General features: G+C 37.8%; 1 protein-coding gene across 7 annotated transcripts in view; it reads right to left on the bottom strand.

Moving 5' to 3' along the window:
* Positions 1 to 26,716, bottom strand: part of SIPA1L1 (signal induced proliferation associated 1 like 1) — a 221,629-nt gene that overhangs the window by 69,029 nt on the left and 125,884 nt on the right. For 6 of the 7 annotated variants that reach the window (XM_082058409.1, XM_082058408.1, XM_082058414.1 and 3 more), the window contains one exon: positions 7,759 to 9,579. In XM_082058409.1, coding sequence (XP_081914535.1) covers positions 7,759 to 9,256 — 1,498 coding nt within the window. In that variant the 5' untranslated portion in view covers positions 9,257 to 9,579. Of the gene's footprint in view, positions 1 to 7,758; positions 9,580 to 11,837; positions 11,933 to 26,716 lie in introns of those variants that run through there. The other variant, XM_082058413.1, reaches the window with a different exon arrangement.

Genomic DNA, 26,716 nt, shown 5'->3' with positions numbered 1-26,716 from the left:
TTGCTATACTTTCCATCAACAGACTAAATGCTTTTCATGTAGGTGCTCTCTCCTTGTCAGCTTACTTGTGCCCTAGAATGACACCTTCTTCTTCACACAGCTGTCCACCCCTTTAAATCTTTGGGGGCTCTACTCTGTTCACCAGTATCTGGTATTTTATTACTCTTTCCTCAATGTTTTCTATTTAACTTTTCAGATCTTGCAAGACATAAAAAACCCATGCTCACAGCATTATAAAGCCTGCTTTCCACCAAGTTCCTCTGCAAGCCATCAAAAGCCAATACTCTGCACAGAGGTAATTAAGATTCAAAATTCTTTTAATATCTTGTGGAATATCTTGTAAATATTGGTGTAAGTTTGGGATGACTGAATTAGTCATGAGTCAGGAAATGGTGAATAAATTAGACCATCCACAGAAGCCTAATTAAATCTTTATATTGTTCCACTGATATCAGCCCTGCAAATGCCACAGAGATGTCCTGTTTAAAAGACCCAGACATCTTATTGCCAACCCTAATTCTCCTTCTTCAGCCACTAAGTAACTTGCTTTTTTTCAGCATGTTTCTATCTCAAACAGTTTATGGCAGAGATGGCCATACCCTGTTTCCCTGAAAATAAGACAGGGTCTTATACAATTTCTGCTGCAAAAGATGCTTACTTTTTGCATGTATAGCTGCCTGGACACTATTTAAATTGACTTTTTCATGAACTGTAACTAGGGCTTATTTTTGGAGTAGGGCTTATATTTCAAGCATCTTCAAGAATCCTGAAAAGTCATTCTAGGGCTTATTTTCAAGGTAGGTCTTGTTTTTGGGGAAACACGGTGGTAGAAAAGCAACATTCAATAGAGAACACGAGATCACTTTTCTATCAGGATATTACGCAGCTTCCAAAACCTGAGATGGCTTGGCCATCTCCACCCTAAACAGCTTAGTGACTTAAAAACATTGATGTATCTTTGCTTATAAAATAGAAATTTTTACAGGAAAAAAAAAAGATACATTAATATATACTAGAATGGTCCAAAATTATGTTAGTTTTCTCTACTGGCAGCTGCACAGATGATAAAATTTGTGTACCTTGTAACCAGTCTAGCCTGCAATTCAAATTCAGAGTTTTCTCAGGAGAAATTATTCGATATCTTGAAAACATACTTAGGAAGGCTGGCAAGAGGAATGCTTCAAGCTGCGAGAAAATACATATACAATTTTGTATCATCTGATTAAGCTTTTTATCTAGCTATTTATTTGAAAAAATGCACACAAAGGAGTGCGGAATTTCACACTTCTCTGCTAACAGGAAACATCTTTTGTCCTCTTTCCCTGCACTCTATGCCGGGCAGCTTCTTCCTCTCCTCAGTCCTCTCTTCTATTCACATTGTCCTCTCCTCTGTTCACATTTACTACCGGGTCCTTCACTCTTTAATCTTTATTCTCTTTCTCCTCCTCCACCCCCTGCCTCTGTATTCAATCAGCAAGCTACAGTACATATCCTTGTATCTGACTACTTTTCCCTGTGGTACAGAGTTTCTTGCATCTCCGCCTGATTTTCCACTGTGTCCTGAACTACCTTGCATCCAACCATTTTCTCTCTCCTGTAGCAGGAAAAGGAGTAGCAAAATTCAAGCTTAATATCTGACCTAAAGTAGTTAATTAGGAGTTACATTATAAAAACAAGGGCTACTTGACAACTATAATTCAAGAATTTTATGCCAAACACGAATAGCATGAAAGACAGCTTTTTCCTCCACCCCACACAGAACCTCACTGAAAGCAACACTTCTCAAGCTTGACATTATTTCACTTAAACTCCTGTTGAAAATTTTTTTTAATCTAAAGACATAACTAGCAACAGCCAAAAGTTAATTTATAAATCCATACCAAAGAGAAACAATTAATTGCTTGTACCTGGTCATTAAAACAGATTATACACACTTTTACAAATATTTGGGACAAATATTTGGGGACAGAATATGCAGTGATATAAACCATCAGGGTTTTTTTACTGACTGCCAACAGCTAAAGGAAAGCAGCTCATTTGCTATAAAACCAGCTCAGAAATCTATTTACTTCTCAGTCAACTCTTTCATTCTGAGACAGTAACTCCAATTTGTCCTAAATGGTAATGATGTTAGTGACCACTGCCCGATGATGACGGAAGCTAACGGGATGCTCTTGGTTCTTCCCATGAGAACTGTAGTTCCCAGACACAACTCGGGGGGCAGAGAGCACAGACTGCTCCTCCACAGCAATGTGCTCGCTTTTCTGAGCAGCACTTGGAAAAGCTGATGGAAACTAATATTTCTGTTCCAATGGTTTTATTACTAATAATAAATAAGTCTCTCATATCAAGCTATAGTTCAGCTAAATGTCTGTCCTTGAAAAATACTTTATTGCTAATAAACCTGTTACCTAAATATACAAACATTTATAAGACTTCATCCGGAATACATACGCAAAGCTTTTAGTCATGTATGGGAAAGAAATTCATGTCTCTAAGATAAGTTATAGCCAGACATTCAGAATTTTTAACGTGAAAACAAAAAACATGATGATACAACATAAGGCTGAAGTTCGCTTGTGTCTTGAATACTGTGCCCTGATGCCAACTGGAAAATGCTGAGAGAAGGGCAATAGAATATGATTGAGGGGGATAATATGGTTGAGGTTTATAAAATAACATGTAGCAAGGAAAGTGAGAAAACCAATTCTATTGCACCTAGCAGTCAGACTGTGTAATCTGATGGTCCTAGCTTTGATTCTGGAGCCAGCAGACACAGCCATTAAAAGCTGGCTCTTTATGACCAACGTAGGCCCACTGCAGAACTCCCTGCTGCTGCAGGAGCACTGAGAGCTGCCAGTTTACTCAGGGTAGCAGACAACTGGGTTAATGCCTGGAAGACAAGTCCAAAGACTACTAAATACAAATGATACTATTGCCAGGTTAAGAGGTCCATTATCTACACATCTCCAGAGGCTGGGAAAGTACACCAGGAAGTATCACTGTGTCTTTGCCCTATTCTTGCTCTTCCTTCAGTACCTGCCGCTGGCCCTTGCCAGATGATAGGACTAAAAGTTTTGGGTTGACCTAAGATGACTCTTCTCTGGGAACTGTAATTTTATGTCCAGAAGCAATGATTTCAAGGGTTTAGTTCTCTCACTTCTCTCTGTTCCTTCCCCGGCTCTGCCCCTTTTTTTCTTTTAAAAAAGCGGGAGCATTGTGGTCACAGTACAAAATAAATTGTGGGGGACAGAAACTTATGTATTTAAGTAAGAATCTCACTTTCTCACAAAAAGGACATATTTTCTTACACTGCAGTAAGGCCTGAACAACTTCTTTCTTCTTTCTATAAAAAAACCTGAATTTCATCATCTGTCTTAACATTTATTTTCTTAGAAGATTAGTTGCAAGTCTTTATACTAACCACAGTCACAGGAGAAATGAAAAATGTTAGAATGCTACACAAGGAAAATGTCCAGAAAGTAACTCAAAACCAACTGACAGGTAGGTTGTTGAAATCTTCCCTCCCTCTGCCCTTACATTTGGTGCCACTGTGTAGAAAAGAAAAAACCAAACAAGTCCAACTTGTTTTCCTTCCTCCTTCCTTCCTAGAAGCATCATGTTTAGATAAATATTTTATTTCAGTAATTACAGACGTTAAAAATTTTGCCCTGCACCAGCATACTTTGAACCATTTTTATTGTTATAATGACATAGTAGTGTAGTTCAGCCAGATTACAAGACTGTCCTTTGATACAAGCAAGCAGCAAGAGCCAAAAGCACATACACTTTATGGCACACATGAGGAACCACAGCAATACTGAACTGCAGCCAGCCTCGCTCTGCCCAGCTACCCACAACATCTATGCCAACTGCAAACCCCTTCAATAAAGAGGCATCTTAAAAGAAGGGATAATATCACATTAAGAAACAGAGATGCCAGAAGAGACCCTGTTATCTTAACTCAAACAGGTCAGAAATTGTCTTTTCAGGCACTGAATTTAAGAGAAGGGAAAAAGCCATACAAAGAAACACGACTGCCATGTAAAACTGAAACAATGAACAACTTTGTTTAACAGATTTTCCCATGAATAGTTATCCTTTTTGTTCAACTTCCACAAATTTGTTCTTGTGCTGGATTCACCCCCTCTCATTTTAGCACTAGCATTACCACGTATCTCAGTGCTTATAGATGTCTAGACTTAGACTTCTAATTACAAGTCCCCCTACCAAATATACCTTTTGAAAGACACCTTTAAATAGTCTTCTTGCAAATATATATTTTCCTAGATAAGAGCAGCATTAGTCTCCTTACAGTATAATATCATCATGTGAGACAGCTGTGCATGAGCCTTCCGCAGTGAACTGAGGGATATAAGACTGCAGTTCCTATTGCACTGCAAGGTTCATTTCTCTCCACTGAGTACAAAGAGACTCTGCATAATCAGCTCAGATGTAAAGTAAAGGAGCTGAATCCAAACTTGGGATCTACCATTATAAAGTTCTTTTCCCAATATCTGTACCATTTCTCTAACCTCCACTAAACTGTCTCCACCATTATTTTCACATTTAGAAGTCTGGACACCAAGCCAGAATATTATTTATCAGTAATTTTACTGCTGCTCTGTAAAGGGTCAAATAACATGTTGATTTCACCTTAGTATTTCCTTCACAAAGGCTCATCCATTTGCATTCAACAAACTCATCCAAGACTCATCCGTTAAGTGTCACGCAAACTTTTTACACTAACTAGATAAAGATATTTTAATTAATTTGCACTGTTTGTAATACTCCAGATCACTGATACCTCCCCTGTACACTGCTAAAATTTTAGATGCATCTATTATTCAAGTTAAGAATATCTGCAAAGAATGAGCTCTTACTTCCATATAATTAAAGATTTCAGTCAAGCCAGCATCTCACCAAATTACCTTGGAGAAACTAAAATGGACTATATCAATGCAATGGCTTTCCTTTTTTTTTTTTTCTAAGACACAAAAGATTAACAGTGTGAGGGTTCTTTGTGACAAGACCTACTTTTCATAGATCATGCTGACTGACATAATCAATGATTTTTAACTGGCAGTGCTTTGTTGATATAGTCCTAGTCCCAAATTATCTGCTTTGTTGTGTCAAATTGGAATGAAAACAAACTAAAGGATTACAATTCCCTGGGTCAACACTTTTTATTCTTTACAAGCTCTAGGATTACTTCAGTAGTTATCCAATTTTGTGAAAGTTTCCTGGTTTGAAATCTTTAAAAAGTTATTGTTGCTGAACCAGAATTCTTCGCTTCATACTTTTAAGACTAAAAAGGCCTGCTGACTTGATTGGAACTGTCTTCTGTCACTGTCTATTCCATCCATAACATCCAATCTCCTCTTCAAACAAGGAAGTTTCTGCATCATTACTTGCTTCACATTATAAAAACGTTCAGTTACAAACTACTTCCTTGATATTTTTTTCCTATTATGCTGCTTTTAAGTTTTATCACTATCCTGTCTCTTAGAGATGAACCTAAAGTTTGCTTGGGGAAAGACAATACACGGGGTGGTCAACAAAATCTATTTGGTACTTGTAGAACTGTGGGTTTTGGGCATATCTGATGAGGCTTCTTAAGTACATCTCTTCTCAGACAGAAATTGCTAGTAGGAACAATGCCTTGGCTCCTGCATGAGCACAGTGAATTTAAAAATCCAGTTTTAGGGTTTAAGGAGGAAAAAAAAAAAAAAAAAAAAAATCACAGCTGCTTCTCTCCCTCCAAACTCACTCCATACACATACTGACACTTTCATATCTGGTTACCCCTGACCAATATCTTTAGGACCAAGTTACTTTAATTTTATCTATTTCATCTTCATTACGACTGGAAAGAAATGGAGATATAATGGTGACTGGCACTGTAGTACCAGAAGGGTGCGGTTTCACCTAAGTATGAGCCAAATGAATAAATTGCTGTTGCCTGAGGGCTGGAATCCCCCTCACGCCTCCTCCCTCTTCTGCTGTTCATTCTCACTGCTTACCTGGCACTAAGTTTTGGCACTTCTCTGACTGCAAGGAAAGCTGGAGAGAAACAACCAAGCAATAAAAAGTAAATTTATTGTGATGGCAAGATTTCTGCTTGGTTAGTAAGCTGAACTGGCTTATTAAATTTTCAGAAGAAAACTGGTACAAGGAAGGAGGAGAAAAAGGTCTTTCCCTTTTAGTGCTGAAATGCTATTAAATCAGGTCAGCTGTAACAAGAAACTGCACCTTCAGTTGCTGATTGCAAAACTCACCAGAGTGATACAGAATCAAATTGTTCCAGAAGGAAGCAGACAGGAAGGTAATCACAGCCAAAGGTCTCTAATCTCAGGCTTTCCCCTCCAAAGGTACCTCATCCTACACTGCACATCTGGCTTACTGTGCTCAGGAAACCAACACTTTTCCTCACTCCCTTCTCTCCAAGGGATGTGGATCAGCATTCTCAAAACCCATGCAGCAAAGGACACCACTCAGACCTAGGATGGCTGCTGAAAGAGGAGACTACGGCAAGGGTGACGAGAGCCACCCAAGCAAGGGACAATACAGGGACAAAGAGACAATAGACAGACGTATTTCACAGCAAAGGAAAAATGGGAGACGAGATTATTAGCTGTAACACACAAGTTACAAGCTGAAATTGTTTTAAACTGACATTCCACTGATTTTAACCACACATCCCTGTTGCTTTCATCTGCAGGAAACAAGCTCTTTTGAGCTGCTTTCACAAAACAGATGAAACCTAACCCTGATCATCAGTAGAACAAGTGGTCTTCAGGTCAGTCGTTAGAACACTTTTATCCAGCAGGAGATACGCCAGCAAGGCACACAATCCTGTGGACAGAACTCTCTTAAAGGACTCTGGTCTGCTTTTTGATCCTTTCGGATCATTTTCAGAATCAGGAAGAACAAACAGCGAGATCTGCATCTCACAGTGCAGCATCATTTTGGTGAGAGCGTATCTCGGTAATGTTTGGATTTTGCTTGCTCCTATATGTTAAAAAGCTTTGATCTGATTTTTTTTTTTTTTTTCCTGCATACCCCCAATGGAAATTTAGAGTCCTCGTGTGATAAGATAATTGTATTCTGTTTTTTCAGATACATTGTTGTCATTGCAACATACACGTGTGTGTATATACAGTCATGTATACAGAACAATAGTTGTTTTTCTGCTGAATCTGACAAATTAGAGTTTTCTTTCTGAAATGGTGACTATAGTGAAAATAGTAAGGAAGACAGATTTTTATCTTTATTTTATATGATATTATTGACTTAAGTATCCCCCTCATTTAAAAATGGATTATTACAATATTTAAATGTCCAAAGATCAGTGTAAACACCAATTTTCCAAGCTGCATATTCCATTAAATCCTTAGGTACATCAAGTCTTGACATGGAAGGAAACAAGTTCTCATATTTTAGGATTTTCCTTTCTTTTTTATCTTTCAAATGCCAACCCCTGCTCACTCCCAAAGCTGTGTTTCAAGACATTTACACTTTGTAGCCATTACTAACTCTTATGTATATCAGTACTAAAATCATCAACATTTTTTTACTCCAACACTGTGAAAAACTGTTAGACACAGCATGTACTGATGGGTGAAATATAGCATGTTTAAGCACTGATGATTAAAAAAATACGTAATTCTTGTAAAAACCATTACACATCAGCTGAATTTTGTATGTTGGTGAAACAAAAAATCATTAATAAAACAAAGAGAAATAAAATTTACCTACCTTTCTGATAGAAGAATTTTCGATAATAATATGCACCAAGGTCTACGTGTTCAACGATGTATCTCTTCACTCTGTCTAGATGCAAAATCAGATTCTCCTTGGGGACTTCTAGAACTGCTACGCCGGCATTCGTGCAATGAGAACTCAGAGTTGACTCAAAGGAGGCACTTTCACATCCACTGAAGGAACCTGAATTAGATTTGGAAAGGCTGATCTTCCTCTCCCCTTCTCCACCAATCTCATTACGAAAATAAGGACAACTCATCACAAGTTCATTGCTTTTATCATCCCCCTGGTCCATATTGAGACTTCCTTTTGAATTCAGGTCTTCAGTGCTACCCATTGGGGAATTGAAACTTGCAGAATGGGACAAGGGTCCAGAGACAAGTGATGCTACAGCAGCAGCAGATGCGCCTGTGGTTGTGTTCCTTCTTTTAATTACATTGTGCCTGTTGATTGCCGCTTCATTTAAATCAAATAAAATACTCTGTACATCATAATGAGCAAAACACTTTGGACAAGTCCAAGGCTTGACACTATCTTCAGACCTGTTGTCTTCAAGATCGGAAGACTTCCCAAGCTCCCCTTCACCTTTGGCATTGCGCAGCTTACGAAAAATGGACGAATCTCCTGTCTCTGATTTCGAGCGTCTCTTGAGGGGCTTCTCCCTTTCCTTGAAGAGTCTCAGGTTTTCCCTTTGAGTAATAGGTCCATCTATCACATCCAGAGAGAATCCTGAACCCTTGCTTCCACTGGCAATCAGGAGTTCACTGAGCTTAGATGTGGCTGGGCTTCTCTGATCAGACTTTTCATCTTTATAGCCCTTCAATAAGTCAAAAAAACTTTCACCTGAAGTTCCCTGCTTATCTATGGAAGATGTGCTGCCATACTCCCTGTGCAGAGATGGTCCAGATTTAAAAGTGGGTGAAATACATTCATCAAAACTATCCACATCAAGCTCACTTATGGTAATGTCACTGTTGCTGCGCTGCCTTATTCTGCGAAGAGCTTTCCTTGGGGAACTGGGATAGCCATCAGGTGTGAGAAACCTGGAGTCTAGATTCTCAGATTGTCTGGTCTTGTTTTTAAGTGTGCTCTGGATGCTTTTTAACATGACAGAATCACTAGCATTCAGATTAACAGAGCTTCCCTGACTCCCAGGACTGCTTTTAGAAGACATGCTGTCAAGGCAACTTGATGTATCAATATCTTGACTAGATCTGCTTGTTTCCTTGATGTTCTCCTTCCTTGGGGGCCAGTCAGCAATCCTTGCCCTGACTCCCATTTTAGGGACTCCAGGGGTAGAGGTAACGTGATGGGAACTTTCATTGCGAGGAGGTCCAACTGGTGCCATGACTGCAGATCCTAAGCTGCCATTCTGTGACCTGAAGCGCCTCATATAAAAGTCATCTGAGTGGACTTTTGAGGTGCCATCTGCTCCGACTGACACCCCAGTGGCAACAGCCCGTTCGGTCTGGGACCGCTTCAAGCTGGTCATGATCTTTCACTATGTTTGACCTCAGTAAGTTCCAAGAGGAAACACAGTCATTTCTGCTTTTTAAATGCACAGTTCTCTTTTGGAGAATAGTCTCCAAAATATACAACGGTTGCATGACATCTTAATCATGGGTATTTAAGGACACTGCTAAATGCAGGATGTCTAGAAAATTCAGATATTCAGTAGGTTTTGATAAGCAATAATATCCTGTAACTTTTGCATTTTAAGAAGTAGCCATGCTCCGATACATTCAAATTGTTTCAACATCACTTGTGCTCCAAAACATCAGAGTTGTAATCCAATCGCTTATGCTTCTTTCAAGCCTGGAACAGAGAAAAAGGGAAATAAAAGCATTAGTCATTTCATACATAATTTTTTTATAACTGAAACTATCAAATTAGTTATTACACAGAATTAATATTTCTAACAAACATGCTTTTAAATCTTGTTGATCATCTCAAAAATGCCATGTTATGTTACATAGTGGTGAAGAGTTTTGTAGATATTGTTGGTTTGCCTTCTGAAAAAATACTGTTACAGTTGGATTCCACATACTTTTTTTTTTCCTTATTAAGTGATTAGTGTTATTTTTTATTTGGGTTAGTGGACAGTTTTACAAAGCACATGTAGAGAGCTAATTTCCTTAGCTGAAGGACACCTACAACATACATTTCCTGTAGAAACTATAGAGGCGACAGATCAAGACTTCAAATTTTGTTTATAAATGCTTTAAAGAATTTAGCATTTTCAAGTCATACATCCTCAGTTGCAATTAGGTATTAACAATGCCTATTCAGCTTTTCCATTAATGTAAATAACTATGATACACTAACAAAAAAAAGGAAGGAAGCTAACAAAAAGATGACAAAATGATAATAGAGAGAACGGCTGTCAGTAACATTTATTCTGTGTTTTGCATACCCTTATTTGCAGATTAGCTGGAAAACCCAGAAAGCATATATTAACTCCGCTCAGATTTCACAACATATGAAAAGACTAAAGATAAACGGAAACACAAACTTTTAAATAACTTCATATGAAAAGTTCCATCCATTTCCCTGGCTAACAAAACACTGTATGCCACAGCTCCTGTGTAATCCGTCTTTACAAAGGCATGGAAAATAAATGCTTTCCTGTACTTCATCAGTACCAAAGTGATTTCAAAGTGTTTAGTATACTACCCTTTGAGGAGCTAAAAAAAAAAATCCATCCTTGCTGGTAGAAGACAAAAGCATGAGATTGTCAAGATAAAATCTTGCATTGTTGTGTACATCCTTTAACACAAAGAATTTAATGATTTTCAAAGGCTGAACCAATTACACAAAATACAGCCTTTAAATATTTGCCAAATGTGTGCAGAGAGATGCTGCTGAACCAGCACCGCGCTGACAATACAGCATTGTCTACGAGACAAGGCTTCCTGACACTTCCAGGGAAACCAGTACTTTCTGCACTCTCTGCTCAAAACTATGGAGTACTTTGCTCCACAGTAATTAAATATCAAGCAAGGCCTCTTTCTGCCTCGAAAGGCAGCATGTTTTAACTCCACATGCCATAGACAGCACCTCTTTGAAATAGCTGCTATTTATACAAAGCTGAACATATAAGAAATACTAAAAATGCATGCTGACTGCATCACACAAAACAAGAACAGTGCAAGTGATGTAGGGTATTATTGTATTTGCACAACCATTTACATAAGCACAGTTACCTTCCTTGTAATTCTGCAACAACGACACTGCTGAAACAGCTTTTTCCACTTGTATAATTAGAATAACTTCAGAAAGGCAATCTATCCATGCAGTTGCTGCAAAACTACTGAATATTCAGCTGTAACTTCTTATAAATTTCAAACACTCTCCAAGTCTAAGAACTGGATCAAGCTGGTGAAACAACCTCATGCACCAATCAGACCAAGGAAGGAAAAACACAAACACTGTGTGCCATCACATAACTTGATGTTCTGTCTGTGCTTTTCAATGGTGACATAGCAAACATCCTTTATGCTATAAGCTCTAAGAAAGAGAACACTGCATTGCCCCTTCTAAAGAGCTATACAGGTTTGCTTTTATACGCAGAATGGAAGGAAAATAGAATGAAAACTGACAGGGATTTAGGGCAGGAGGAAGATAGGCTAAAAGGGGTAGTGGAGGAGGAGCCAAGCTGAGGGTGGGGCACAAACCAGGCTGAAGTACCAGTGCCCACTACCACACGCTCCTCTTCAGAGCCTGCAAGGAAATCCAAGGTTACTGTCCTTCGCGATTCCCCTTCTACTATCCATATCTCTAAAAGCCAAGTACGCATCTCCCCCCATCAAGTGCCAGTCCTTACAAAAATAGATAACCTACTAGTGCAAGATTCTCCTTAACTGAAGGGCAGAAGTTCACACGGTAGCTTTAAAAATTCCCAAGCTTGCTGTTAACTATGCAAGGATCCAAACACTACCAGTTCCCCTCACCGCACCCAATTTTTTTCCTTCAAAAATTCCAAGGACAACAATCCTAATTAATCAATGAGACATATATATATATAAAATCATATATAAAAAAATACAAAGTGGTATGTGGAATTTATTCTTGACCTGTTGCATGTATGTTATACTCGTTAGTTACATGACCACCCAGCACATTTTCCAGAGGAAATACTGTGTCTGCTCCTGACTCAGCATTGAGGATGTCTCACTCTGGGGACCAGCTGCTTCATGCTCTGCTGGTTTTTGCAGCTGTCCTACTTCATCTGCTGCAGCAGCTGGAAAACAGGCAATAAATGATTAAGGTAGCAGTTAATATCCTACACTGAAGACCTGAACTCCAGTCTTGCCTGCCCCTATCTTTATATGAGTTAAATCACTGAAGTCACAGTTTTTGGAGACTGTAACTACCTGTCTGTGATTGTTTCCCTAGACCTTCCTGTCCCAGTGTCTAATTTGAGACCTAACAGCCTGATCTTTAAAGGTTTAATTAGCTCCAATCAAAATCAAGTGAAAACTTTACATTTGAAAACACTAAAAACTCATGAAGCAGGTCTGGGGTACACTGGTCATCAGATGCAATGGAAAAGGAACAATGATGGCAATCTCTACATTTTTTCATATCCATTGCTTGCAAAACATGACAGCATCAAAGACGGGGAATCACACTTGATTTAAATGACCATCAGTAACCAATAAACAGATTGTGTTACAAACTGGAAAACATGCAGAAAGTTAAAATTTAACACAAAATAAGTAATCTATTAAAATTAGTTACAACTGCAACATAGGCAGTATGGTACCTATTTCTAAAGACAAGAGTAGTAATTACAAAGAGTAGCCATTCTTATTTCATTGCTATTTCAATATACAAAAAATATAATTCAAGGTAGAACTATGAATTTCTATATGAACTTAATATGGTAAGGACAAACCAGCATAACCAAGAAAACATATGTTTTTCCAATTCATTTGAATTTCTTGAGGAAGTCAACAAAGTACTCAGATGAATGGATACATATAAAAAGCTGTAAATTGAAACCATATGCAAAACCTACAAAAAGAGGTACATAAAAATTTAGTATTGATTATATCAATTAAAAACCAGTTACGAGAACAAGCTTGGAAAACCAATGATCTGCTTATCAGATTGCATATATTAACTAGTAAACCAGCCCAAGATTCTGTTCAAAACAGGTCTCAAATCCTCAGGACAAAGTTTATTCATTGCTTTTTACCAGCAGCAAAGGACTTTGTGTCTATTTTCAACTGAAAATGAGCTAGAAACACATATTCATTCTTTCCCGGTCTATTTATACCTCTTTCATTACTTTCCTTCCTACTCCAAAACTGGGGTTCCAGCTTGAAGGCCAAAGGACTATTCTGATCAAACTTAAAGTATCCTTGTAGACGAATCCCAAAATAGTTTTGCAGTCCTATGTCATTCTTAAAAGGCAGGTAAGTCAAGAGATCTTGATTTCTTATTCCTCATGACTGAAGTTAGCCACCAAGAAAACAAAACCTAACAGTCAAGATTTCATTCAGGGGCCTTTGGATTACAATCAGCTCATGACAGTTAAAAGAAAAAAAGCATCAAGTAAGATAATTTGACTATTTTTCAGATGAATGGAAAAAAGGAGATCAAGCCTGAGACATCAATTCAGAGGCCTTCTATCACAGCTCTTCTTAGATTTAATTTACGGGCGATCATGTTATTTTTCCTTACAAAATAGTGATTTTACCTAAAACCGAGTCTTACTTGAAGGGATTTAATAATTACTCTGTTATCTGCTGGGAACATGCTGAGACTTCAGATTGTAGGATCACAGATGCTAATTATCTTAATACTCTGATGTTGACAGAGATTGATTTGGGAGCACCAAATTATTTATGATTCATAATATTTCAGAAAAAAAAGACTTCATATTTCACCATCAGCCCTCATTAAAAAGTGGCAATTCATAAATTAAAAATTTGGGAAGAAGAGAATTGGTTGTCAAAGTCTAGAAAAGTCTCCACTCTGTGAAGCCCCCATAACCCCCCTCCCAACCCCCCAGTCAAAGCAGTAAAATATAGCAGATAGCAGTAAATACAACATATTACCAGGGATATTTCAAAATACTGACAGCTGTAGGGTAAGGTGCAATTAATAGCATTTATAGCTGTAACAACATTTTACAGAAAGTAAGTTTTAAAAAATCTAAATTAAGTCACCTCTATTCCACAGAACTTACTAAAATTTAGCCAACTTTAGAAACTCAGTGCAACAAACACAGTAATGACAGTGACCCCTGTCATTAACTTTCACTGGGAAAAGAACTGGCATTGCTGTAAAACCTGGAAACTAGCAGCTCCTCTTAAACCACAAAAACAAATGAGAACAATGAAAAGTGTTTCAGGTATGGAAGCTTTTTATCTATTTGTGTCACAAATTCTTACCTGAATTAAAACAGATCAAATCCTGGGGGAGGGGAACATTCATTTATCAGACAATTAAGTTATTATATGAACAAAATAATGTCTAATTTCATAAAATGAATCCCTCAAAGGAGAAAAATTCAATTTAATCTTCAGAAAGACTTTATGTGGTTACCTATTATTAACTTTATACTTTTCTTCTCAGGATTACTTTCGTCATTATAGTTGAACTCAAAAGGTTCATCTTTCAGAGGAAGTTTTTATCAAGTGAACAGCTATTTGAAGAACAGTGTTTGGCATTTTAGTAGCTTATCAGTTTTATTTTTGTTACACTTCAAGGAATTGCTGGTTTTCTGTCAACCGAAGGTAACAATCGTCAGCTCTCTCTGGGATGAAAGCCAGATTCCTTATAACTTTTCTTTCTTCTCCCCCCACCTCCCCAATTTCTATGACCTACAAAATTTGCCACTGATCTATATCTCAGCAAGTCTGCGTTTCTGCCTTTTTCTCTGAATGTTTTCTTGCTCCCTTCCCCTCAGAAGAGAACCTTTGCTCTGAGGAAACGGAGTACCATCTGTTGCCACATACACAACGATCACCTGCCCTGATCTGCTGAGATTTAATAGAGCTTTATTCCAAACATCATTCTCTGCTGAAGTGCTGAGGTTGAGCCCACATGCTGTGGCTCTTGGCAGAATTTGCTAGTTCAGGTTTCGGGTGCTGCTGACCACGGTCGTAAACCCTTGGTGGGCTCAGAGCGCACCAAACCTGCCGGCTCCCCGAGCAGAGAACCATGGAGTCACACTCAATAATCATACGCACTTGCAGTCAGCAGTAAAATGTTCATGACATAACAGGACAGTAAATGAAGCATAATAAATGCTACCAAATTGAGATAAAGGAATCCAGAGGACTAGAATACCTTACCCTGGGCATTTCAGCAAGTTTTGCTCCATTGTGATCTCCCACTCATTAGTCTCCATGTAAACACTAGCATATCTCAAGCTAGAATTGTGTCCTGTGTTTTCACATTAATTTTGTAACCATTAATCAGCACTCAAGTGTACAAGCAACCGTTGCTGAAGCAAACCCTTTAAAACTACTTATAACTGAGACAGACAGGGAGACAGAGAAAAGGCCCTACACATGGTCATTCCTACTTCAACACTTATGTTCCATTTTGGCACCAGTGTCACTCGTTTAGTTAAGTAAACGCAGCATCCCTTTCTTGGAAGCTAGCTTACTGGATCTGAAAAAAAGACACTGACAAGTCTTACTGTATGCTATACTGTATTCTATTCCTGGAATTGGATTGTTAACAGCAGTAGTTTATTTTTGATAGCAGCACTTGCTCTCTAGGAAGCAACTCTAAACCAGTGCCAAAACATGAGAGCAAAACATTCTAGCTCCCAGATACCATCTCTCAAGAAAATAAATTTTTAACAACTACAAAAGAGTTCTACTTACAGCCCCATCTCTTCACTTTTTTTAAAGAGATGTTTGCCTTCTATGTTTCTATTCTAGTTTCTAGCTGTTGATATATTGCATCCCTGAGTAATGGTTCCAGAAGCAGACTGTTTTCTCTAGTGTGTGGGCTCCTGTAAGAGTTACTTATCTGCAAAGTGCCCAAGTAACCCAATGACTAATTCCTGACACTGTGAGACCTATGAATATTCACAAACCCAAACCAAACACAGAAGAAGAAAAAAACAAAACAAAACAAAACACCAGACCAAGAAACAGCCCCCAAAGAGAACGGGCCGGGACTTGCTGGTATGGGTACAGTTGAGTGCAATTCCATACATTACAATAAGTACCACGGCTGCACTTCCCAGAGGTTTGCATCCTTGCTCACTCTCCCACAGCACAAAGGCTCGTTCACTGCCCTGCTCCTCCAGCCCGGCCACAGGTTTGTTTCTGGCATCACGCTGGTGCCAATGCTGAGATGTTTGCTCAGCCCGTGGCCTCTGTGCTGCACCGCAGCTACGGTCCTGCCGGCCACGCTCGGGTGCCAGTGCCAGCCGTCATCACCATGTGCCCCATGACATCCCACATATATCAGCATTGAGTGAGAGACCTCATTTTGAAAGAGGAGAAAGAGGGTGTTTAACCTGCTACCTCTAAATTTCCAGTTGCTTCTAAGTGGTCAGGAGTGCAACTCAAAGGTAATTTTTCTTGCAACAGGTGTTAGGCTGTGTCACTAATTTAATAACAGGATTATTAAAACCTATAAACTGATCATTTTGCTAGTGTTTAAAATATTTTTCCCAACACCATTTTATTCCTTTTCTCTATCACTGCAGTTACTTCTCCCTAAACTCACGATTTGGCAAAAGAATTGCAAGAAGCTGTTCTGCCATCTTCATAAAAGTCATCCAGCTCCCAAACCTCTCCAGAGTACTGCTTCCCCACAGGGTGACTGGTCACAAAGTCAAGGGAGAAATAAAAGCAGCTTTTCAGAAGTAAAAGTTAAATTTTGCCTAAAATTAGTAAGCTTTATTCCCAGCAAATCCCGTATTAAGCATCTAGAGAGTGTCTTGTATGCCATTGGCCTATCGGAATGGTATTCATTTATGATAGCGCACACAAAGTTTAAGTATTTTCCCCAAAAAGGTGTTTTGCTTTCATGTGTACATATGTACATACACATATATTTGTGTATACATGTATTTACATATATTTACACACAAGATGTTAATACTATCTCTCAAAAGCAAGTTTGAGAATACTCTAGACAGAAGTACATAAATATAACTTAAGCAAACATTATAATTGATCCTGATGTCATTTAAACAGTAGTTCCCACAACTACTACCATTTCACATGCTTAATGAATCTGCATTCCTACTGTTATATGAAGAAAATCATACAAACATAAACTTAACACTACTGAATTTTCATCATGTGTTTTACAGGAAATTCTGAATTACAGAACCTAATAACCTGGGATAGGCTCCACAGCAGAAACGTATTAGGTATTCATAGTATTCAAACTTCTGTCAAGTAAAGAGAGCACAAAAATAATGATACCGAAAATCATAGTCCAGACTACAAAGTCATTCAAGCGCTACAGAGAGTAAGAGACAGAACCTTTTAACAGTTCATGTGTTTGGACAAGGCAGCATGTAATCCTCAAATAATCCTTGCAACAAGTACAGCAGCTTGTTACAAGTGATTGGCACATACAGTCAAGTGCGCAGCACTGAGGAAAGAAGTCAATTAAAAACCTTAAAGGAAGATACAGACTTTTAAGCAAAAACTTGGACAATATTAGGGATTTTTTATGATTGTGGGCAGCTGAAACATTCAAACTGAAGTTCACTCAGCTGAACCCTCCACGGCCTTCCACTATAAATCCTTTGGAAAAAAAAAAAAACTCAGTAATTTTCTTCTCAGCAATATGCAAATTTACTTTTTTTTAAATGACAAGTTTGGTATTACTATACTTTTAAGCCCTAAAAAGAATACTGGTATGTTGGTGTAAAGAACTTGATTTAAAAGTCTAGAATAAACAAAAGATATAACATTCCCCTTAATAATAAAAGGAAGCTAAAACAAAGCGTTTAAAGTTATAACTGTATTCTTATTTAGATACCTATCTTAGAAAATAAAACCAAAAATTAGTAAGCAACAGATTTTATATGAAAGCAGGACTAATTTGCAAAGGATTCTAAACCACTGCCACTACCAAACATCTAGACCAGTATTTTACTGCTGTTGATGGATTACTGTATGCTGAATTTCTCCAATATACTCCACCCAAAAGTGGGAAACTGAGCATTGGGCACAATCTTCTGTCTGGAACCATGCTTTGTGTTTTCCGGAGTCTATTTTATGCATACATGCAAATAAAAACGATAACCAGATGAAATAACATTTTTTCTTCAGACAGTCTAACTGTTCCTGTAGAAGGCACAGCAACCGATTCGATAGGTCACTGCATATTCTTTGCACGGTGCTTACGGCAAGTCCTCTCTGTCCTCAGATATAATGGATATTCCTAAACTGAAAAGGTTGTGATTTTTGTCCAAGGAATACATTTATTATTCACTATGTTTGGTTTCATTCAGAGCCAAGTGTGGGGATAATCCCACAGACTAAAAAGGAAAAGCATCTTAGGTTACCTTTTGACACAGACATGCTGTGTATATCTAAACTTACAAGGCATCATAAATCTACCAGGGAAAAAACAAACAAAAACCAACCAACACAAAAAAAACCCACCAGCTTTTAGGTTTCTAGCTCTTATATAACATAAGCAGGCATGATATCAGAGATCCCTGGGGATAATTCACTTTGCTTTTTTTGAGAAAACACAAAGAGCTTTTTGTCCTTTGACAGTCACATGCATTACACATTTATTTTCCAAAATACCATCTTTATGGCTACAAAGGAATAAACAACTCAACCTCCACATAGGATTCTATATAGCTTTTCTTGTTAATTTTCCTGCAGGTTACTTCCAATGTCCTTCAAAATTAAGACCAAAAGAAAGTCATTCAGCAATTGCATTCAGCAGTTTTGTGGGTATGAAAGTCTATCCGAAAAATATAGATGCAATCTGTAAACAACTCAAATGAATTTCTGAGCACTAGGCATCTGGTGATAAAGATGAATGTGTTACATCTGTTAATGATATCACCTTTAAAATTCAACGGGATGTTTAAAACTTTCAATGTGAAATGCAAAAGATTGATGGATAAACCAGTCAACAGCTCTAAAACCTGTCAGGGAACAGAGTACAAGTACACAAGCCTTATACTTCGCTAAATAAATGAATATTTCAATGGTATTCTCCTTTTGTATATGGGAATGTACACAAGAACACAACACAGAAGCAGACTCATGAATGAGTTGTTGTTCTACATCTAAAATGTTTCAAGTCCTAATAAAGGTGAATGAAGCAACGTGGAAAGAGAAGAAATAGTTACTTGCCAAAATATGCAATTACTCAGCAGAAATCTGCCTGCTGCACGATTGCAACATGTACGGTTTAGACAATAATAAAGCTAGATATAAATATTTTTGTTGATTCATTGTTTGTGAGCACTGCGCTGTGAGTAGGTGTTCAGGTTGGATTTCAGAAGACTCAAATAGAGGAAAAACCCTTTACATGCAGAAAACAGAGTGGGTTTTTCACTATTTAGAAATTCTCTCTTGTGTAGATATCTTAGCGGTGATCAAAGGTAGATACTACCCTTTGGTTTGATGACATAGCTATGTTATGTCCTATAGTTCTAACATACACCATATAATAACAGCAACTGAAAACATCTAAATAGGCTGTACCTAAATTATACTGATATCTATACTAGTGACCCAGTGAAGGCACAGAGTTATTTCCAGTAACTAAAAAGGGAAAATAATACCTAGCTGGCCACGTACACGAGCTCTTAAGGAGTGATTATGAAAAATTCACTCACAGCCCATTGTATAAGTGACCGACACCATGCTGCAATAGCAAGGAGACACAACATAAGCAATTCTGGTCACGAATCCAGACAGTCAAGCTGGCAAAGCAGGATACAAACTGAAAAGAGCAAGCAAGGTGGCACTGACACCTAAAAAACACACTTTGCAATTTAAATAAGAATCAGTCTATTTATTACAAGCACACATACGCCAGCAGTACTGGCACTTCATCCAGGCATTTTTAAACAGAAGAGGCAAATTTACATGGATGGTTGGATGTCGCAAGTTATCTCAAAGCATAAAGTCAACTTGTGTGTGTCTGACCTGCCCATGCAGGTACACCTCAGGTTTCACAACACTGTAGATGTCTTTTACCAACTGTCCTTCCAGCCCAAGTGAATTTATTCTCTAGAAGATTTACTGTCTTTTCTGTAAGTTGGGCTATGGTATCTGGCAGAAACAAGAAAAATAAACCTACCTTTTTCACAAACAGTGACTCTACTTGAAGCTTCTGCATTAAAAACTAAGGAAGTATGATGCAAAAGCCTTTTTGCCTTATGTGTTTTTTTTTTTTTTCTGGCCATGGTCAGTAGAAGAAAATATCTACATCTGTTCCTGGTTTACATGCATGCAAAACATTTTATAAAATGAAAACAGATTTGAAATAATTTAAATTCCAATACTAAAGCTTCAAAAGCAAATTACCTACAGAAAGTACATGTGTGGGTGTATTCCTGTTTCACTGCATCAACAGCCTTAATCAGCCTTGCATACTATTTCTGATTATGGTTCATTATATAAAAATCACATTGATAACAATTCAGCAAGAATGTTTCTTAACCCTTTCTGAAAGAGAAATACCATTCTCCCACCAGTTTTCACAGGTGAGGTCTGTGTGTGGGGGGGTGACTTCCTCTACACATGTCCTAGCCGTGTGAAAAATCTCAATAGTCAACTTTGAACCACAGGAATCGGCTTGAACTATCCATAAACATAAAGGCTGCAGCTTGTCCCTACACATAGTGTGGTGACACCTGCAGAACCCTCCTCCAATTTCCACCAACCCCCCTGCATCATTGCAGAGCCCCTATGGAAAGCAGACTGGGAAGGCTTGTGCACCCCCCTGCTCACCCAGAGCTGAACTGATTCCCACTGCACCAGCTGGAGCCGCGTCTCCTGCTCACAAGCTGAAGGCCCCACGAGGACTTCTCAGGAGTTTTTAGTAACACAGACAGTACTTTAAAGGCAAATGTGCCTTCCTCAATTCACAGTGCTGCATTTTCTCAAGTATGCGCACTTAAAAAAAAAAATATATATATACATATAGAGAGAGTCGTCTTCTACTTTGAAATGGAATTTTATCAATATCACATACTATCCATAAAATGTCAGCAGTTGTGAAGCATCGCAAATAATTTCTTAGTAGAATTTCTAATCAGAAAGGGATTGTACCTGTGCTCCATAATCTGCTTGTTAGATTTCAAGATTAATTAGGTCTTGTTTTTACTGTGTAGAGACAAAATAATTTTATGCCTCCATCCATTAAGGAAGTTTTGCTCACTGATGCCATCACTGTTGAAAGCAACTCATCTTTCTGTACAGGAACACAGAGCTCTTTCTGATGAAAACCTTTAAGAAAAATGCTTGTGTTCTATGACAATTTCAGTAGCTGATTCAGTAGCCAGTACGATATCAGCACTGTTAAGTCTTAATCATAAAGCTTTCTCTTGGTTACAGCAGCAGCAGTGTAGGGTCTATTTTGATAAGCATCCTTTGGCAAAACCTATCCCCTTAACAGGGGCTACACAGGACAAAGGCAAATGCAGTAATGTCACACTTATATCAGTGCTTTGGGAGAGCAGAGAGACAGCAACGGAATTCAGTATCTATACACTTTGAAGTACACTGTTGTGTTAACATTATTTCATTAGTAAGCCACAGGGTGTGAAACTTTGAATCTAAGCAGAAACACAAACGTATCTCTCATGAGGTGAGACTGAACAAAAGCCCTTCACTGCCAGCAGGGGCAGTTCTGAATTTCCACAGGCCTGGTGAGAAGGGAGATTTCCAACCAGCAAGGAACCCAAGCAGACAGGGAAACCAGAGCACCTAAACCAATTTATCCTCTCACTGCAGGAAATCCTCTTCAATACCTACTTAAGTTAATGTCTCTGGGACTTCACAAAAAGATGCCACTGTAACTAAGCTGAATTATGTACACATGTTTTTGGGGGAGGGCCAGAGAGGGAGGGAAATCAATACATCAGACCCTGTCAACTCAATTTGGGTTTTAACTCTCACTAGACCTCTAATCTTCAAGCCTACCATGAGCACAGCAATGGTATTACACAGCAGATAAATCTATTTGGAGCAGGTCACATACAGCAAAAAGCACTGTATAGGTAGTTTGATACCCATTTTTCCATTTTGTCCTTCATCCTAACCATCCAGTCATCATGTAGCAAATTCAATGAGTCAAAAAACTGGTTTTTGAGTAGTGAGAGATGGCTCAGATTAAAAACAGTTTTAAAACAGCTTGGTGAGCATGGATTCATAAGATCACAGAAGTGCTTCAAAACACTAACTTTAATAACAAAAAGATCTGGTTTTCTTCAAAGTAAAGCTTTTAGATAAATTTCTGCTCACCTGTACTTTAATAGCAACTTGCCTGAAGTTCCACTGAGGATGAGCAATCACTTTAGTTGCAGATTTTAAACATAAATAAACTGTGAGGAATGAATGAATAAATAATCTCTCTCTGAAATAAACATGTGAAATTCCTGATACTCAAGCAGTTTATTAACTCAGAAGAAGGAGTAAAGTTAATTTTTTTCTTCTTAACACGATGAAGAAAAATACAATTACTAGAAGGCAGAAATTCTGCAGTGGAGCAAACCAGATTTTTGAGTCTTTAGACTTCTTCACATACATAATTAAGTGTCTGTTCTTTGTAAACTGTTGCTATAAAAATTTCACCAGAGCATTTTTACAGCCAGACAAGATGTTTCCAATTCATTTTAATCTTTATTAAAGATGCAACAACTGCTCAGGGCAACTCACCCTACTGTATTTGGTCTGTAGGCCAACAGTTGAAAGTCATCTTTTCTTACAGGCTACCAGGAATGACAAGTAGTTTAAAAAGGATTCAAAGTCCTGAGACAGTTTGAGTGCTTACGTACAGTTCATAATCCTTTATACTGCCGAGATAAGATCCAGCAAGAAAGGAACTGAAAATATTACTGCCTCAGATGTAATATAACACAGAGTAAGTTTTCTCACAAGACACTGATGTTACCCATGATGTTCTCAACTGGTCAAAAAATGCTGCAAGCCTCCTATGATCATTAAACTAAATATAAGAAAAAATACAGTAATTCATTTAGCCATAACAGAATGATGTAATGGGGAGAGAAGTCCTGCCTTGCAGACCTATTACAAATCTTTCAAGGAATCATCCAGTATGAGACACATCCGTTTCATGTGTGACTGATTTCCCAAATCCTCTAATAAGGTAAGTTGCTAAAGACTGTGAAAGAAAAAAGAACCATCAGAAGAGAAAACAGGAAGTCCTCACGAATTACTAAATAAATAAAGGGAGGATATAAGGAAAGGACCTTCACGTGATCACTTCCACAGAGAGAGGTCACCAACACTGGGGAACGTGTAGTTCAGCACTTCTTTATGATCTGGTAAACATAGTAAGACACTAACATCTGCTGACAAAGTATGGTTATTTGAGATGGTAACAAAAGATTCACAGTGAGAGATCCAACAACAGCTGGAATGCAAAGAGTTGCAAAGATATCTCTTGATAATGACTGAATTGCATAAAATAGTTTATTGCTTCTTCAATGTTGTTAAACACACAGAGAAGAAAGAGACATTGCATGAGTATATATACGGAATGGTAAGTCCTAATCAGCTTTTTATGACTTAAGAAAAAAATTGCACATATTGCAGACAGATCTCTGAAAACCTAAATTCAATGCTCCTGAGCACCCAAAAAGCAAAAATAACCTTAGGAATTCTGAAAGGAAGAGAGAGGAAAAAAGTTATGTGCTACAAACTCATGGTACGTCTATTGAAATATTACAGACAGTTCTGTTACCCTAGAAACCTAGGGTAAAGCAACCCACTAGTTCGCATAATTCAACTATGAATCTCATAGCCATGACTTAGGGATGCCAAAACACAGAGAACTGAAAAAGCAGTCACATAAATTCATATTAAAAAAAAAAAAGAAAAAAAAAATCTCATCTAGGGCTTTGAGTGCAAATAGTTCATCACACAGTTGAAGAATCACAGAATCATTTCGGTTGGAAGAGACCCTCCAGATCGAGTCCAACCATACCCTGACTCTAGCACTAAACCACGTTCCCCAAGAAACTTGTCTAAACACCTTTTAAACACCTCCAGGGATGGTGACTCCACCACTTCCCTGGGCAGCCTGTTCCAGTGCCCAACAACCCTTTCTGTGAAGAATTTTTTTCCTAATATCCAATCTGAACCTCCCCTGGCGCAACCTGAGGCCATTTCCTCTCGTCCTATCACTCGCTACTTGGGAGAAGAAGTCCTTCACTCAGACTTTTAGAAACTGGGAAAAGACATCACAAGATGTAAAACTATTTGCTTGCTCCCACCTTTCTCTTTCAAACAAAGAGATATAACTGTTGTCTGATTCAGAACAGCTGTTTTTATGTTCTTACCCAGAATTTATTGAAGTTTTATTAATATGATAAACTAGCTTAAATAAATAGATGTTATTTATATTACCATCTTAGATAAAAAGCAGTAGTAAAGCCCTTAAGGATTGTGACATTAGCATTGGCTGTAAGTTTGAATCAAAAGTTTGGCTATTACTTCTATCTTGCAAATTTATCTCTCCAAATCAACATGCTACTGTAGTGAAATGGCTTAAAAAGAGGCTTATTGGGTAGAGCAGCCAATGAGGAAGAAAACAAGATACGAAAAGGATGCCAACACCAGGTTCAGGGAGGTACAGACTAATGCAGCTTCTGGCAACTAAATTACTTTCAGAATTAAAGCAACTTCAAAATACTCATTTAAGACCTATTGCTCAGATGTCACCTAATCTCAAGACTGTCTGTCAAATCACAAATTATAAGCATTTTCGTGTTTTGGCAATTTGCAAATGTATGCAGCCACAGTAAGAGGAATATATTTAACAGGGTATTTTAAAGCTACTTTGAGGACTTTTTCTATCACAGCAACTGGTTCAACAAAAAGCTCTTTCCCTGAAAACCTCTCTGTCTTTACCCTGTTGGATTTAAAACATGAGCATCTAAGTCAGGTTTTCTCTGAATTGCCCCATGAAGGAGGTTTTGGCTCTCTCAACACCGATCATAAGCAAGCCTACTAACCCACAGTCCCCAGGCTGACATTAGGCAGTGTGAGTGGTCTCTCCACCCACAGTTCCCAAACTGAAGATCGTTTGCAAAGCCATATGAGATAATGGGAAGATGTAAATCAAAAACAGAGGAATGGAAAGGTACTAGATAATTTTAACAGCTTGAGAGGATCTGAGTAATAACAAAATAAACAGAGAACAAAAACGATGTGCCTGGGAAAGGCAGAAACATAATAGCTTTTTTTAAAAAAAGTTATTTATCACATCCATTCATTTATCACAGCTAATAGTGAAGCTACTACAAAGATTTCTTTCTAAAATGGAAAGCTTTTATTTCAAGGTGAAAAGTACATTATACACCGAGCTACATCATCAACAGTACCTATCTTAAATTGAAAAATCTGCATACGCTAGGAGCTGTTACAGGGCTGCGCACTGCTACTATGCCACACTGATTGTTTTTTGATCAGTTTGTGATGCTGACATATTATAAATGAACTGTGCAAACAGTGCACTGGAAAAAAACTGATATTGCCATTTTTCTTCAAAACATACTGTTTTAAAATTGATATCATAACTTCCCACTCTTACAGAATGTTTGCATCAACCCCCACTAACTCTACCATATTTCAAGGGGAAAAGTCATCAGTACCAAGTATGGCATGAGAAAATATTTTAGTCCTAAGTGTATGCTGAAATGTGAAAAGAGGAAGAAAGTGCAGCGAGAGGAAAAAAGGCAGAAGATAAGCTGGATACAAGTCAGATGGAAAGAAACCAGGATGCTGCATTCATGTTAATGTATGTGAAAATTAAGTCAATGGATCTCCTTCCACTGCTCTTGCAAATGACCACTGAGAGATCACAGCAGCTGGGAACATCCCCTTGAATATATGTAATCATCCCAGTTACATGATGCTAAAATTTTCCAGTTCATTACATTTTATAGACTGAATGCAATGATTATTGCCCCTGTGAGAATTAAGTTTTATTGAGATTGGTTACATCTATCATCTCTTTGAGAACTATTCATGTTCCTAGTACAGATTAAAAAAAAAAAAAATTTAAGTAACATAAGAATACTTTAATTCTTCAGTTCTGACTTAGCACTGTGTTTTCATCTGAATTATATACCCAAAGTAAATTAAGACAATGCTGTCTGATTAAAGAAATTGTTGACGTGATCCATTTAATTTTAAAAAAGAATCTTTATTTTAAAGTACAATAATTCAAAACTTTAATTTACTTCCTTTAGTTGGAACACTATTTTCGTTTTGAAATGCTACTTTTGCTGCAGGACATTAACCTGCAGCACTCAACTTACATTGACAGCAATGCATTCACACCTCCCTCGTGTCCTCAAAAGGTGGTCAAAGCTCCCTTAAGATATATCCATAGAAGAAAGCAAAAGCATCAAGAACACAGACCAGTGACCTTAAACTGAACTCCAAAGACAGAAGGCAACCCACAGTGCAGAATTCAGTTACGTTTGAGAAATGGCAACTACAATTAGAACTGTGAAGGAGTGAGAGTACATCCAGAAAGATTAGCTTCCATTTTTCAAATATACAATGAAAAGTTAAGTTCCTAAATAGAAAACTATTTAAAATATTAATAAGAAAAATATTTGTTAACTGAAATAGTTATGTATCAGTGCAGTAGCTAAAAAGTATGTGCTTATAGGTATATTTTTATGGTATTTTATCATCATTCCTATACAGGAGTTCCTATACAGGCCAATAAAATACACCAATATTTGTGAGAAACAGAATCATATATTGCTTTTTCGGTTGCT

This window comes from Streptopelia decaocto, assembly GCF_964273445.1.
Source record: "Streptopelia decaocto genome assembly, chromosome: 7".
NCBI lineage: Eukaryota > Metazoa > Chordata > Aves > Columbiformes > Columbidae > Streptopelia > Streptopelia decaocto.
The sequence above is the reverse complement of the archived record's forward strand: the minus strand, read 5'-3'. Positions and strand labels throughout refer to the sequence as shown.